At 36.6% G+C, this 15,025-nt stretch overlaps 1 protein-coding gene across 3 annotated transcripts in view; it reads right to left on the reverse strand.

The window, feature by feature from the left end:
- The window catches only part of LOC150086107 (solute carrier family 4 member 11-like), a 478,166-nt gene that overhangs the window by 290,308 nt on the left and 172,833 nt on the right, over nucleotides 1–15,025 (reverse strand). For 2 of the 3 annotated variants that reach the window (XM_090373714.1, XM_090373715.1), the window contains exon 3: nucleotides 8,591–8,725. In XM_090373714.1, the coding sequence (XP_090229840.1) occupies nucleotides 8,591–8,725 (135 nt within the window). Of the gene's footprint in view, nucleotides 1–8,590; nucleotides 9,330–15,025 lie in introns of those variants that run through there. The other variant, XM_090373713.1, reaches the window with a different exon arrangement.

The raw sequence follows: 15,025 nt of genomic DNA on the forward strand, positions 1-15,025 counted from the left end.
CCTACTTCTCCCTTGAATTTATGCAAACTACTCACTTCCACAACAGATGGAATTTTGTTCCAACAGTGAACTATCCGATGGCTAAAGCACACCCTTCATCAGTTTATGCTCCCTCCTGTGTGTTGTCTAAGCAAGAGGAAGAATGACATCAACATTCAGCTTATTCAAATGATTCAGCATCTCAATCGGATCACTTCTCAGGTGCCTAGTTTCCAGACACTGCAATTCTCATAATTAAAGCTAGCCTTTCTTGGTGTGACCAATCTCGTTCCTCTTCTCTGCACCCGGTCCAACAGATCCACAATCTCCTAAAATGAGGCCTTCAGCCCTATATGCAGTACCTAAGGTGTGGCCTACTATTGCCTTGTACAACGGTATTTGAACGTCTCACCTTTTTATCCCTCTAGAAAAATTCTTATATATCATTGACAAAACCCCATGAGCTGTCCTTGCAGCTTGCCTGCATTGCTTGGAGAACTTCATATCTGACTGCAGAATTTCTTCCACGTCTTTGTCATTTGCCACCAACCTGAGTGTAGTACCACACAGCTGGTACGTTAATGTGAATTGTCAATGTTAAACTTCAATTGCCATTTCTCAAACCATCTGCCTATTTTCTTCTAGATTATGTTGCAGTAGCAGTGCTTCAATATCGTCATTAACCACACTACCAATCTTTGTATCATCAACAAATGTAGACATTAGGCTTAATAAGCCTTCATCATTATCATAAACAAAGAAAAGAAGAATGGGCCCAGGACTGAAGGCTGGAGGGCTCGACTAATGACATTAGTCCAAGAATCGCAGTGCCCAATGATAACCACTCTGTCGTCTCACACTCAACGATCCCTTTAACCCTAGTAGCAACTTGCCCTCAATTCCACGTTTCTCCAATTTGTATAGCGGACTTTTATGTGCAACAGTATCCAATCTAAAATAGATGATATCAAAATCATTTGGCATCCAGTCCACATTCTCATTGGTCACACAAGTTCGCCCCTATAACAAATCAGTGCTGTGGTGCAGAATATGCGCGACCCTCTCCAGAAGATCCTGCATTACTTCTTTAACCAGTGACGACGCCATTATTTTCCCTGGAACAGAAGTCAAACTAAGGTCTAATTGCTCATATCGCCCTTTAATTCCCCTTTGTGAGTTGGAGATACATTTGCTCATCTCAAATTCATAGGGAATTCTCCTAAATCCAAAGAGGATATCGTAATTATGGCTAAAAGTTTGCTTACTTCCTTTGCTGCCTCATTTATTATAATTGGATAGATTCCATCCACCCAGGCGTCTTTTACGCTTCAAAAATTTCTTCTCAATTTTCCCAATTCTGGTCGATTTGCTGGTCTGAAAAAAACGAGTTTCCGGGAGAAAAAAACCACCATTCTACCCTCGTCTGAGTGCAACTAACTCAGCCACGTTGTGAAAAAGATAGATAAAAATTCCTGGCGTCATTGATGGGATTCAAATTCGGGTCTCTTCCACCCGGTGAGGAGAACGGTTATATACACAGTGGCCACTTTATTAGGTGAACCTAATTAATCGAGGGTAGGCCCACATGCCAGATCAGAGATGTAGAGGGGGATGAGCAACATATTTGACAATAATCCTGGCTAAGTACTCGATGACAGTATGAGGTTTCGCATTGTCGTGATGCAGGGGATTTTAATTTCAGGGATATTGACTGGAATTTGTGGGTTGGTCACTCACACACTAGCAAGGCTTTTGTGGATTTATTCGATGATTGTTTTCTACATCAGCATGCTCGGGAGGCAACTAGAGGGAGTAATACTCTTGATTTGATTATCAGTAGTGATTCTTCATGCATTAAGAATCTGCAGATAAACGAACCAGTAGGTGGCAGTGATCACAGTGTGCTGAAGTGGGATTTACTCAAAGAGGTAACTACCATTAGGGCTAAGGGGAAGGGTTATTGCTTTCGTAAAGGCGACTACGATGGACTGAGACAGTATTTAAATTCTATACAGTGGGACCAACTGATGATGTTACTAACAGCAAATGCAAAATGGGAAGCATTCAAAGAACTTATCTTGGAAGCTACTAGGCTTTACATACCAACTAAGAAATATTGTTCAAGGTTTAGGCCAAAATGGATGTCAGATGAACTAATGAGGCATATGGCAGAGAAGAAAAATGCATGGGATGCATACAAATTAACACGTGACACGGACGCCTATGATAGATACAAGTTGATCTGTAACCAAGTTACAAAGGAGGTTAGGCAGGCGAAGGCAGATTACGAGAGATCCTTGGCAAGGGATGCGAAGAAAAACAGCAAAGAGTTCTTTACTTATGTAAACTCTAGAAGGAAGGGGATGAATCAGATTGGTCCACTTGAGATCGATGGGTCAACTGTTGATGATCCTGCTCAGGTAGCTAACAAACTAAATGAATATTTTGCATCAACATTCACACATGAGGAGTTATTCAGTGAGGGGGAATGCCAGAGATGTATTCAACTCTGGCAGTAAGCCAGATAATCTTGTAATAACTGAGAGGAAAGTGGAAGAGAAATTGTTGAAGATAAATACAAGAAAGGCACCTGGGGTGGATGGGATCTATCCAGTTATATTAAAGGAGGCAGCAAAGGAAGTAAGCAAACCCTTAGCCATAATTATGAGAGCTTCCTTGGACTCGGGGGAGGTACCCATAGACTGGAAATGTGCAAATGTGACCCCAATTCACAAAGGAGGTTCAAAGGCTGACACAAGTAATTATAGACCTGTGAGTTTAACTTCTGTTCCAGGAAAATTAATGGAGGCACTGGTTAAAGAAGCACTGCAGGATCATTTAGACAAGACTTCAGTTATAGCTCAGACACAGCATGGTTTTGTTAAGGGGAAGTCTTGCCTGACCAATTTGATTGGATACTATGATGCAGTCACAAAAGAACTGGATGCAGGGAATAGCTTTGATATTATATACTTGGATCTTAGAAAGGCTTTTGATACTGTTGCACATGGAAGACTGCTACACAAATTGGAGCAGTGTGACATTGGAGGCAAATTGCTGCTATGGATAAAGGGGTGGTTGAGGGGGAGAAGACAGAGAGTGGTAATCAATGGACACTGCTCATCGTGGACTAATGTTATTAGTGGAGTCCCTCAGGGTTCAGTATTTGGTCCATTATTGTTTTCTGTATTTATAAATGACATTGATGATGGTATATCAAGCTTAATGTCAAAGTTTGCAGACGATACAAAGGTTGGCAGGGTTGTTAAGGACGTTACTGACGCTATGCTGCTGCAACAGGATCTGGAAAGGTTGAGCAGATAGGCTGAGAGGTGGCAAATGAAGTTCAACATTGACAAATGTAAAGTACTACATATGGGAAACAGTAACCCCAGAGCAACGTATCAACTCTGTGTACTACACTGACAGTGGTAGAGAATGAAAAGGACCTGGGGGTAATTGTGCAGGCAGATATGAAATTCTCTGAGCAGTGCAGACGGGCTGCAAGAGTAGCTCATGGTGTATTGTCGATGATATACAGGAATTTTTCTAGCAGGGATAAGGAGGTGATTATTCCCTTGTATAAGGCAATGGTCAGACCACACCTAGAGTACTGTATACAGGCCTGGAGGCCTCATTTCAAGAAGGATATAGAGCTGCTGGAACGAGTACAGAGAAGGGCAACAAGATTAGTGAATGGAACAAAGGGGTGCTCTTACGAAGAAAGGCTTAAGTTTTGCAGATTACAGTGTCTGGAGACTAGGCACCTGCAAGGTGATCTGATTGAGATGTATAAAGTCTTGAATGGTTTGAGCATGCTCAATGCTGATGGAATTCTTCCTCTTGCTCAGAATAATCATCTGAGGGGGGCATAAATTCAAATTGAGGAAAGACAGATGTAGGATAGACGTGAGGAAATTTGCCTTTAGCCAGCCGGTGGTTGGTTGGTGGAATAGACTTCCATCCCTTGTCGTGGAAGTTAACAGCCTAAATAAGTTTAAGGCTGAGCTCTACAGGTATTTCGAACGAACAGAGGGGTGAAGAGGAAGTTTTTTTTTTTTTTTTTTTTTTTTTTGGCTGATGCTGCATAATCTTTCTTTCTTGCATCATATGCCTCTACTAATTCTAATGCAGCATCCACCGACCTGTGTGCAAGTGTGACGTGGTACAACACGCTGGTAATGTCAAAAGAAGAGATTCTCTAATATTATACCACGATGTTCTCTCACCATTACAGAAGCAGCGTTTATGGTTTCTGTGGTGACAGCAATAGTTGGAGCTCCAGGACTGCCGATTTTTGTGATTGAATCACGTCCATCTTTAAAGATTTAAACCATCTGCGAGCTGTGCTAGCCTAGATTCACCATAAGACTCTTTTAACATGTTTTCTTGAGACAGAAACAAAATTTGAGAGCAGCAAACTGTTCCTCGCGTCTCACGTCCACTGTTATGTAGGCGTCACTGAACAGGCATAAACTTGACCTCCCCCCAAGGTCCCATGCGCAGTTGCTATGTGATGTTGCTTGGTTTGATGTTAAATTACGCAGCTCAGCTAAAAATAGCAAGCAGTACGGTTGAGACGGAAGCAGTACAGAAAAATCATGATCATTCGTTATTAAAATCCATGAAAAAAAATACCACAAAATCAACTTTACTTTCATGAGTTTCCCCTGGTTTTGCCCTATTTTAAACCACCACTTAACCACCGCTTCGCCCTTTAAATAAACGGCAGTTAACCCCTTTGAAATATCATTTGTTTAAAGGTAGTGCAATACCACTCCAACTCGTTGGGAATGTATAGGGGAAAGGGTATTCTCCTAACTACACAGAATTTAATATTTATTTTTGTAATCTAATTAATATTAAAATTAGTTGATTAAATTTAGTAATTAATTTTATAATTATAATTCATGTATTTAATTTTACAGTCCTCGAAAAATATCAGTTTTCTAGGTGAAATGGAGTGTTTTAGAATTATCAGGGCAGTCTACGAGAGAGAGAGAGCATCACTGTATTTAACAGTCACGTGAGGTTGACCCAAGGTGAACTCAAATGTTTGAACACTCTTCAATGGTAGTACACGCGTTTGAGTATACTGTAGTTTTAGCTCAACGTGACCGCTAAACAGGATGATGTTGTTAAAATCACTATCATAGCAATAACAAGTATGAACAAGAAACTAAGAATTATCAGAATGGACCTACAAAAGTGCATAACTCAATAGTATCATCAGGGGTACACAAGGGATAATCCCTCTCAGCAAAGTGACCCTGCCCTGTTCACAATTTATAGAATTCCATATAACTACCTTGTTTTAACTTCAACTATATATAATAGCCATTCATGTAGGATTAAAACAGAAGTGGTAGATTCAAATACCATAAGCCCTCTACTAAGATAAACATTGGAGGTTGTCAGTTTGGTTTGATTGTTGTTGGCTTTTAGGCGCATCAGCAACTTAAGCCGGATTGAGCTATATATAATACACTGGTGTGCAAAATTTAAGGACCAGTCAGTTTTTCACCGGTAGCTACTCGTAGGAGTGGCCTGGATATGGGAAAAGCATACCAAAGGAACCTCGTGAGCTACAGAAATGATGAAGGAAACAACACCGACACAACAACGGAAACAAAACAGTACAGAGGGACTTCATTCAAATGATCGATGGGATTTAGATCGATGGAACAGGCAGGCCAATCCATACGAACAATATCCTCACTTTCCAAAAGCATATCAACAGCTGCAGTGCGATGGGGTGTGGCGTTATCATTCATAAGCACGAACTCGGGGCCAATGGAACCTCGGAACAGACGCACATGGGGAAAGATTACCTCAGTACAGTAGCGTGCACCGGTTACAGTACCGCCTTCCAGTATGTGGAGTTGTGTACGTCCATCCAAGATAACGCCTTCCTAGACGAGAACATCTCGATCGCCATATCGATCCCTTTCAGTGATGTTTGCGGGGTGACCCCGTGTGCCAACCTCTCGCCAGATTACCTGACGTCCAGAATCTCTGCTGAGACTGAATCTACTCTCATCAGTAGAGTATCTTAAGTAAAGATTTTGTGGTTGTAACCTTTAGAAATAGTGTTGGTCCTTAAGTTTTGCACACCAGTGTATGTCTGTAAATTGCGCGTGTTCTGTGCTGGATTTTCTGTTTTCTCAGGGTTATCCAAATTTGTTTGATGTTGGTACTCTGCACCGGCCCCTGCAAAGTCCCGATTTTAGACTCTTCAAACAACGCTTTGGCTATCAGCTTTCTGTGAATTCTAGATTACTGATTAGTTTTACAGGGGCCAAAATAAACAGACAATACTTATAAAATCAAAAATCCCTAAACCTCTCTAAATCATGCAAATCAATGTGTGATTTTTGATTGCGATTACTAAGGTTTTTACTCTGGGTCTATCAAAAGATCGAATTTCTGCCTCAGTAATTTCCAAAATGTTTCATTTTCGTTTTTCATTTTTTTTTTTTCAAAATTTAAAAAAAAACACTGAATTTGAAGGAGTTTTCACCTGTCTAAGCTCTTTACAGAAAAAAAAAAAAAATATATATATATCATCTAGATGTTCAACTCTACAATTATTAAGATTAAAATTGTTGGATAACAAAAAGTTAATCAATTATTTTGAATTTTATTTATTTAATATAAATACAATAAATATTTAACAATGCATTTCAAATTTCCCATTATTAATATCCAAAATAAAAGTATGTGAAGGAGTTTAGAAAGATTAAATTTTATTTATTTTATTACAATTGCTATAAAATGTTCAAACTGACAATTCTGCTGTGTTGATTACGACCGGAAATGCAAATCATCTAGCAAAAATATTAAAATTGATTCTAATTTTGATTCGAATTATTTATCAATTCTATTCAGAGGTGTATTTATATCTATCTAAAAATAAAAAAAATACTTATCTTTTAAAACACACTCTTTAAATTTTTAAACTAAATAACAAATACAAAATTATTATATAGAAAATTTTATAATTTATTTAAAGGCACAAAGATATAATTTGATTGTGTCATAATTTTTCTGTTTTGTATAGTGTAATAAAACTTTTAGAAAGTAACGTTTTTTTGATTTTGTGATCATTCAATACATTAAAATAATGTTTCTTGTTCGTATTCTAGAATTTAAAATTATTACATTTCTTTTTAAAGCTAAGCACAGATTTTTATTATGCAGAAAACTTTATAATTTATTTAAATGCACAAAGATATATAATTTATTTAAATGCACAAAGATGATTAGATTTTGTTATAATTAATATTTTTCAGTATTCTATAGTGTAATAAAATTCTTAGAAAGTAACGTTTTTTTGATTTTGTGATCGTTCAATACATTAAAATAATGTTTCCAGTTCCTATTTGTATAATTTAAAATTGTTACATTTTTTTTAAAGCCAAGCACAGATTTTTATCATGTAGAACAATTTATAATTTATTTAAATGCACAAAGATATAATTAGATTTTTTTTCATAATATTCTTAGAAAGTAACTTTTCTTGATTTACATTAAAATAATTTTTTTTTCGTATTTCTAGAATTTAAAATTGTTATTTTTATTTTTAAAGCTAAACACAGATTTTTATTTTGTAGAAAATTATAATTTATTTAAATGCACAAATATATAATTAGATTTTTTTTTCATAATATTCTTAGAAAGCAACTTTTCTTGATTTTGTGATTGCTCAATACATTAAAAAAAATTTTTTTTTCGTATTTCTAGAATTTAAAATTGTTATTTTTATTTTTAAAGCTAAACACAGATTTTTATTTTGTAGAAAATTATAATTTATTTAAATGCACAAATATATAATTAGATTTTTTTTTCATAATATTCTTAGAAAGCAACTTTTCTTGATTTTGTGATTGCTCAATACATTAAAAAAAATTTTTTTTTCGTATTTCTAGAATTTAAAATTGTTATTTTTCTTTTTAAAGCCAAATACAGATTTTTATTTTGTAGAAAATTTTATAATTTATTTAAATGCACAAAGATATAATTAGATTTTGTCATAATTAATATTTTTCAGTATTCTAGTGTAATAAAATATTTAGAAAGTAACGTTTTTTTGATTTTGTGATCGTTCAATACATTAAAACAATGTTTCAAGTTCGTATTTCTAGAATTTAAAATTGTTATTTTTCTTTTTAAAAGCTAAGCACAGATTTTTCTAATTTTTACTTATTATATAGAAAATTTTATAATTTATTTAAATGCACAAAGATAATTAGATTTTGTCATAATTAATATTTTTCAGTATTCTATAGTGTAATAAAATTCTTAGAAAGTAAAATTGTTTTTGATTTTGTGATTCTATAAATGTTTCTAGTTCATATTTCTAGAATTTAAACTGGTTAAATTTCTTTTTAAACTCTGAGCACAGATTTTTATAATTTTCATCTGCAAATAAATTCAAATTTTTAACAAAAAAAATTTAAAAAAATAAAACTATTCTTCAATTGCTTTTGTAAAAAATTAAACAAAAAAAAAAACTAGTCGAAATTTTCTAAAAACTCGGCTGCTTCATTGTGGTAAAACACGACAGGGATGTAGAACACCTGAAGAAGAGAAAAAAATGCAAATGACTTACCTTATGTAACATCTTATCCACAATACCCTCCACCGAGGTCTCTTGAACATCCAGAAGCAGCACTGCTTGATTAAGGAACTGGTCCACGTCCATAGATGCCCGCACTTCGGCCGCAAAGTCTTTCATCGGAAGTCTCTGCAATAAGGAATGAATCAACGTTTGATCTCTGCACTTTCGGCTTTTAGCTGAACTAGAACAAGGGGGTTGACGTTTTCGTCGCCATTGTCGCTCCGGTTGTTCGGAGGAGTTCGAAGGCAGTGGGATCACAGTATCCAAGTTGGTCAGTGGTAACGAACTCCCCGGGTCCACCTGGGAGTACTGCTCCATAATCCCCAGGCACGGACCGCGAGACACCAGACGAGGATCACACGAAATCAGGGTCATGGGGAGACGACGAAAAGTGGTGGTGCTCGGGCAAGGTGTGCTCCGCTTACATCGTCATGCAAGCGGCGGGACAACACTACAGGCAGTTGGAGCGGTCGCCAGCTGACTGCTGCTGCTAGGCTGGCTGTCCCAGCCGCCATCTCACGGATGCTCGGGATCACGTGGAAAGGTAGTGATGCGGCAGTGGGTTGAGCGAGGTGATGGTGTGTGGAGGTCGATCAATAAATAAGTGTAACCACGGTATCCCCCAACAAGCTCCGGTAATGGAAAGAATTGTCGTATCGGTGTCAGTAGAACAACGCAGCGTCCACCTGGAAAAGGAAGAGGTAGAGGAAGATGAAGAGTTTCAATATCATTCCTGCTGGAAGCTGTTGCTATGGGATACGCAGATCCATACCGAACAACTTGATATTACCTAAACGTAATCGCAGCTGTAACTGCGTTCTGGCGTCTCTGCTTCGAGTGGCCATTGGTTGCGCATGTAAAAATAGAAAACAATACTGTTCACCTGCGCGTGCCAAGATTTGTGGAGATTACCACGGATTAATGACGCTTAAGATAATATCGGGTCGATGGAAGACAATGAGAGCATATTTATAACTTTCACAAATCTTTTGTTATCGGTATATAAATATTTTGATAGCCCTAAACATGGTGTTATTGATTATACCACTTGGGGGCGCTCGTAGCAGTTTGCTGCTTCCACAACTAACACCTTCTGTTGATGTTTTTGCAAACATCAATTAAATCTTAAGGGACTGAAACATTTCTGAAGAACGTGAAAAATGTATTGAAAAAAAAATAATTAAATTAAGATACCCGAAACAAGATAAATCCTCCAGCAGGGGGCATTTATACTTAACTTTTTTGCTGAAAAATAAAATATTAAAACAGATTACAAGTAATGTATTTAAAAATATTAATTAAATGTGTTTTAAGAAATTAAGACAATTCTTAGGATTTTTAAGTTCAATAAATGATAGAACAAACAGACCAGATATTTCATGATATTTGCACCTTGTTATGAATGTTAGCCATCGTACTATTACTAACCAAGAATTTTTGAATTCATCAATAGTAAACTTTTCTTAATTTGTTTTAATTAAGTCTTAATTATTTGAAGTGGTTATTAATGTCCATCTAAATATTTATTATTTATTTCTTCAAGTAGATTAAGTTATGAGTACAAATTGTGGCGCAGCTGGTAATATAATCATGGTAGAAGAGAGATGGAATACGTAATTTATTTGCCTCGTCATGCAGCTCATGTACAAGAAAGATTTTCTTAGTAAATAACTTGACTTTTGCATAAGAAATGAGTGAGTGCTTTTAGGGTATTCTGGTTTAAAAACCACCCACTATACATAAACCCTTAGACAGTTTCATATTCTGGGAAAAAACCATGGATTCTTTCAAAGAGAACATTACCTTCTCTCAATAGACAAAAAGGGTCTTAAGACAGACAAAATGGGCGTAGTTTAGATTAATTTAGAATCCACAGATAATATAGAGGCTCGAATAACTTGCGTGACCAGTTAAGCATTTATTAAGTCTTGAACCAATCGAAATATTTCTTATTACAATGTTGAAATGCGTTTATCCATTAAGGACAAATCCTGTGTATCATCGCAGTAAGCGACCTTTCAAATTCGTGAATAATGGAAGGTTGTTTGGATTTAATGAAACTAACTGAGATATGAAAATTGCATTGTCTGTAATTCGTTTTGCATTTGCTAAATGGTTATTGCAATACCAAACCATCAAGAATGGTTCGATATCAGAATATAACGAAGTCTCGAAGGATAATGAAGATAAATGTTGAACTGCTTCAAGATAAGTCATACTTACAAAATTGCTTTCAGTTTTTCGTGTTTAATATATAGAAGGGACAACTTTTGCCCCAGTTACAGTCCTTGGGACATAGCTTCAACTAAGTGTCTGAGGGGGTTGGGGTCTGTCTCCAGATTTCACCATTCTTCCATCAGGATATTCGTCAGCTGCTGTATTGTGGTCAGTAGAGAATTGCGAAGCCAAACTGCCCTTTCTAACAAATTCCAGATATTCTCAATTGGATTCAGATATGAAGAATTAGGCAACCAGCATAGATGTTGGAAATCTTGGGAATGTTCCTCGATCAATTAAAATACAAATTTTTGCAATTGTATTTAAAGAATCTGTCGAAATGATAAAAACTAAGTACTGCAGGGTGAAGTTGGTCCGATACGACAGAAAGATATTCGTTAAAGGTAACATGAACTTCAAACGGCATGACTGGACCGAGCCCGTACCAACAGAACATATTTCAAACCATAATGCCACCTTCACAACCGCTTGAGTGGTGGACTTGAGACAAACTGGATGCATGGCTTGAGGTTCACTTCGTAAATTCGTAAGACCACATTTTTATTTTCTATTGTTCCTGGTGCGTTACTTCTGACCTCCTCAATGGTCATCCTTGTGGAACTTGGCCACGCTGGCCCCTGTATCTCTTGTGGCGTAGTGGGAAGCTATCTTCTCATTCCTATTGGGACATCACGTCTTTTCTCATGATCAGAATACCCTAAGACTTAGAGAGTATTCTGATCATGAAATATTTGTCCTGGTGCGTTACTTCTGACCTAGTTGTGAAGCCCATGCAAGCAAATAATAGATACTCAAGAATGAATAAGAAAACTTTCCTTCAAATTTCTGAGACTTTAAAACATGTTTTCGCGCATTCTTCCTACTTTTGAGCACTATAGACCAAGGAATTCATCTCTTAGGCCCATGAATTTATTCTTAGAAACCATAACACTGACATTCAGAGGTAGCAAAAAAAGGCAACAAAAGACAAAATCTTATTAAAGATGTTCGTTTGTTAGAGATAACTAATAGCACCAAACATCATTAAGCACCACAGATTCTACCAGAAGTATTCTAGGATTGGACTATCGCGATCGCATGGCACTCACTGAAGACTTTGCTTTCATCACATTGGCAAACCTTGATTGGATGCATGATAACCTAGAGAAGTTGGTTACAAAATAGGGGCGACATTATTGCTAGTCTCGTGTTAAAAAATCGCCTACCCTAATTAACCGAGCATCAAGTCTTGTCTCCAATGGCATGCAACGTTGATAACATTCCCCCACCAATAAGTCTGCTTCAGACCTCTCAACTTCAAATCATGAAGCAGCATCTAAAAGCATAGTATTAGTATTCACCATATAGTGCAAGGCAACCAAAGTCTTTTTCTGCACCAACCACCTGCCCGCTAAAATTTCCCCCGGCTATCAGCCTCAACTACCTGCGCAGGCAACTTATTCCACTGATCAACAAGTCGCTGGCTAAAAGAAAATTTCCTGTAATCCATTCTAAATTACTTTTCGTGTAATTTGAATTTATGGTCCCCCTAGTTCCGGAATTATTTCTAACAGTGAAAATTTCGCCTTCGTTCATTTTACTATTTATCCCCTTCTCAGAAATTTATACCTCTCAATCAAGTCCCCTCTAAGATGTCTAGTTTCAAAGCACAGCAGCATTCATTTCTCATATGGACCCCTCTTTGCTGATCTCACCAGGCGAGTTGACCGTCTTTGGACCCTTTCAAGATGCTGGGTGTCTTTCCTCAAGTCTTGATAGTTGAACACAGTGTTCCAAATGCTGTCTTACAATTAATCTTTCTGCATTGAAACATAGAAAAGAAACCAGGATGAAACTAAACAAACTAAACGGGATTATGCAAAAACTCTCCACTATATCCTCCACTAGACAGGATCAACTGATGTCTCTCATAAATTGAGTTCAATGACTCAGCTATGTGTGGATACTTGCAAATATCAGCCTACTTCTGCAGTGTCCTACATTGAAGACGAGACATCACAAAATAAACTAGAAAAATAAAGATTTTTGGACCAGAAATTATCCCAAATCACTTAATTACCACACGACTGGAATAGTCTTTTCCACGTTGGTTTTTTTTTTTTCTGTATATTACTCTTAGAATTATAGTCAATATTTTTTGCCAGACAGTTTGCTTTCTCCTGGTTGAAAGACGTCATCAAGTTAATACCACCAGAAGCATCCTAAAAAGTGAACATTAACTGTAATCCGATCTTTGACTACCAGTCACAGACTACTTCACGTTGTTCTAATAAAAAAGTCACATTTACCATCGTTTCTTTTCCTGTTTTAGCCGCTTTCCACTTATAATCCTTTTATAATACTTTTTGTTTCGCTATTTCCAGATCCTCTTAGTATCTCTCGATATAAGCTTTGACTTTTGCAGGTTTATCTTTCAAAAAACTTCAAAGAAAACATTTTTTACTTACCACGCGTCAAACATACGCTCTCGAGATCTCACTGTTTTGTTTACTTCATGGTCTGACCATGCATAAAACACATTCTTCTTTATTTTTCCATATATTTACATCATATTTTGTATTCTGTTTCATCTCTGTCTCTTTGAAAATTTCTTTCCCTTGTTTTAGATCCTGGTTTATCAAATTTATATCATTCTTTTTGCACTGCTTTGGATTCATGTTTGATAACCAACAACTAAATTTTATATGAAAGGGAAGACATTCGAGAGATAAACGCATCTTTGTACATGTACAGGGGATGCCAAAACTGCTATGGTTACATAGCTTATTTTAATTAACCATCTAATCTCTGGAACAGAGATTGGAGGATTGTTAATTAATATAAGCTTTGCAACCATATTCCAAACAGCCCAACATTGCAGAAAAGGGTTCTCCTTTTTAGATACTGACAACTGTAAAGACCATAAAACAAGTCATATTTGGAATACCTGGGAATTATCTCATCTACCACGCCTTCTCTGACCAGTTTTTCTGTTTTGCTGGATGAAAATCCCTAGTTTCTGGGAGGGGAGAACTTTGTTGTCCTGCTTTGAGACCGACTAAACGAAGGAGTCAAAAAAAGAGTTCGTAAAAGTGGGATTTGAACCTGGGCCTCTCCACCCGGTGCAGGGAGAACGCTGATTTTAACCACTGTGCTACTACCCGCGAAGACCCAAAGATCTAAAACAAATATTTTGGGTTTCACACGGATCGATGATGGAAAATATCGCTGGAGATAAGATTTTCTAGTGACATCTTCAGGAATCAGTTCTAGAGGCCCTACCTATGGGCAGCGTGTTGTAGATCGCTGGAATAAATTACCTGCCAAGGCAGAGAGTTCGTTAAAGTTCAAAAGAGGCACTGGATGATCACAGAAGAATGAACCACGGCTTTATCAAGGTTTGCCCCAATATTGCACTACTTTAAACAAATGTGATTTTTACTGCTATTTTACAGTATTCTGCAATTCACAGAGGACCAGTAAGTCCAGAGGCAGATTGCTATCGTAACTTGTACTGCTTCTGACTTTGCTATTTTAGAATAAATGGCAGAATTAACCTTTGGGTGATGGACAATACCAAAGTAGCTTTGTAATTAATTTATAAATATTGTATAATAAATTTAATAAAATTATTAGGAAGAAAAATCTTTCATTATGGTTATAACAAAATATTTAACTGGCAGATCCACAAAGATGTTCCATGAACTGGTTCACGCATGTGTATTTAAGGGAAGTTTATGAAACCTTTGGATTTAGAGGAAGTTTATAAAAACCTTTGGATTTAGATCCACAAAGATGTTCCATGAACTGGTTCACGCATGCCTATTTGAAAGAAGTTTATGAAGTCTTTGGATTTAGATCCATAAAGATGTTATTTGAAATGGTTCAAGCATGCGTATTTGAAAGAAGTTTATTATGAAACCTTTGGATCTATAATTTAAACAGCAACTCAGTGAACGTATTTAATTCCATGATACTTAAAGCTAATTTGCTGAAACGATAGCAATATTTTTTATACTTTTTTTAACGTTCTCCATTAGTAAATCAAAATTTCTTTTTTCAAGGCTTCAAGTAGTTACAGAACTAAATGAAATTCCTCTGCTTATATTTTTAACAATCTACATAATCCTCGTATTACACCAACGGTTTCTACTTAATGGAATTAAAAGAAAGAAATACCACAGTCATTTTGCAAACACCCTCTTAATG

The sequence above is a fragment of the Mastigoproctus giganteus genome, chromosome 5 (genome assembly GCF_048544385.1).
Source record: "Mastigoproctus giganteus isolate SK-2022 chromosome 5, ASM4854438v1, whole genome shotgun sequence".
Lineage (NCBI taxonomy): Eukaryota > Metazoa > Arthropoda > Arachnida > Uropygi > Thelyphonidae > Mastigoproctus > Mastigoproctus giganteus.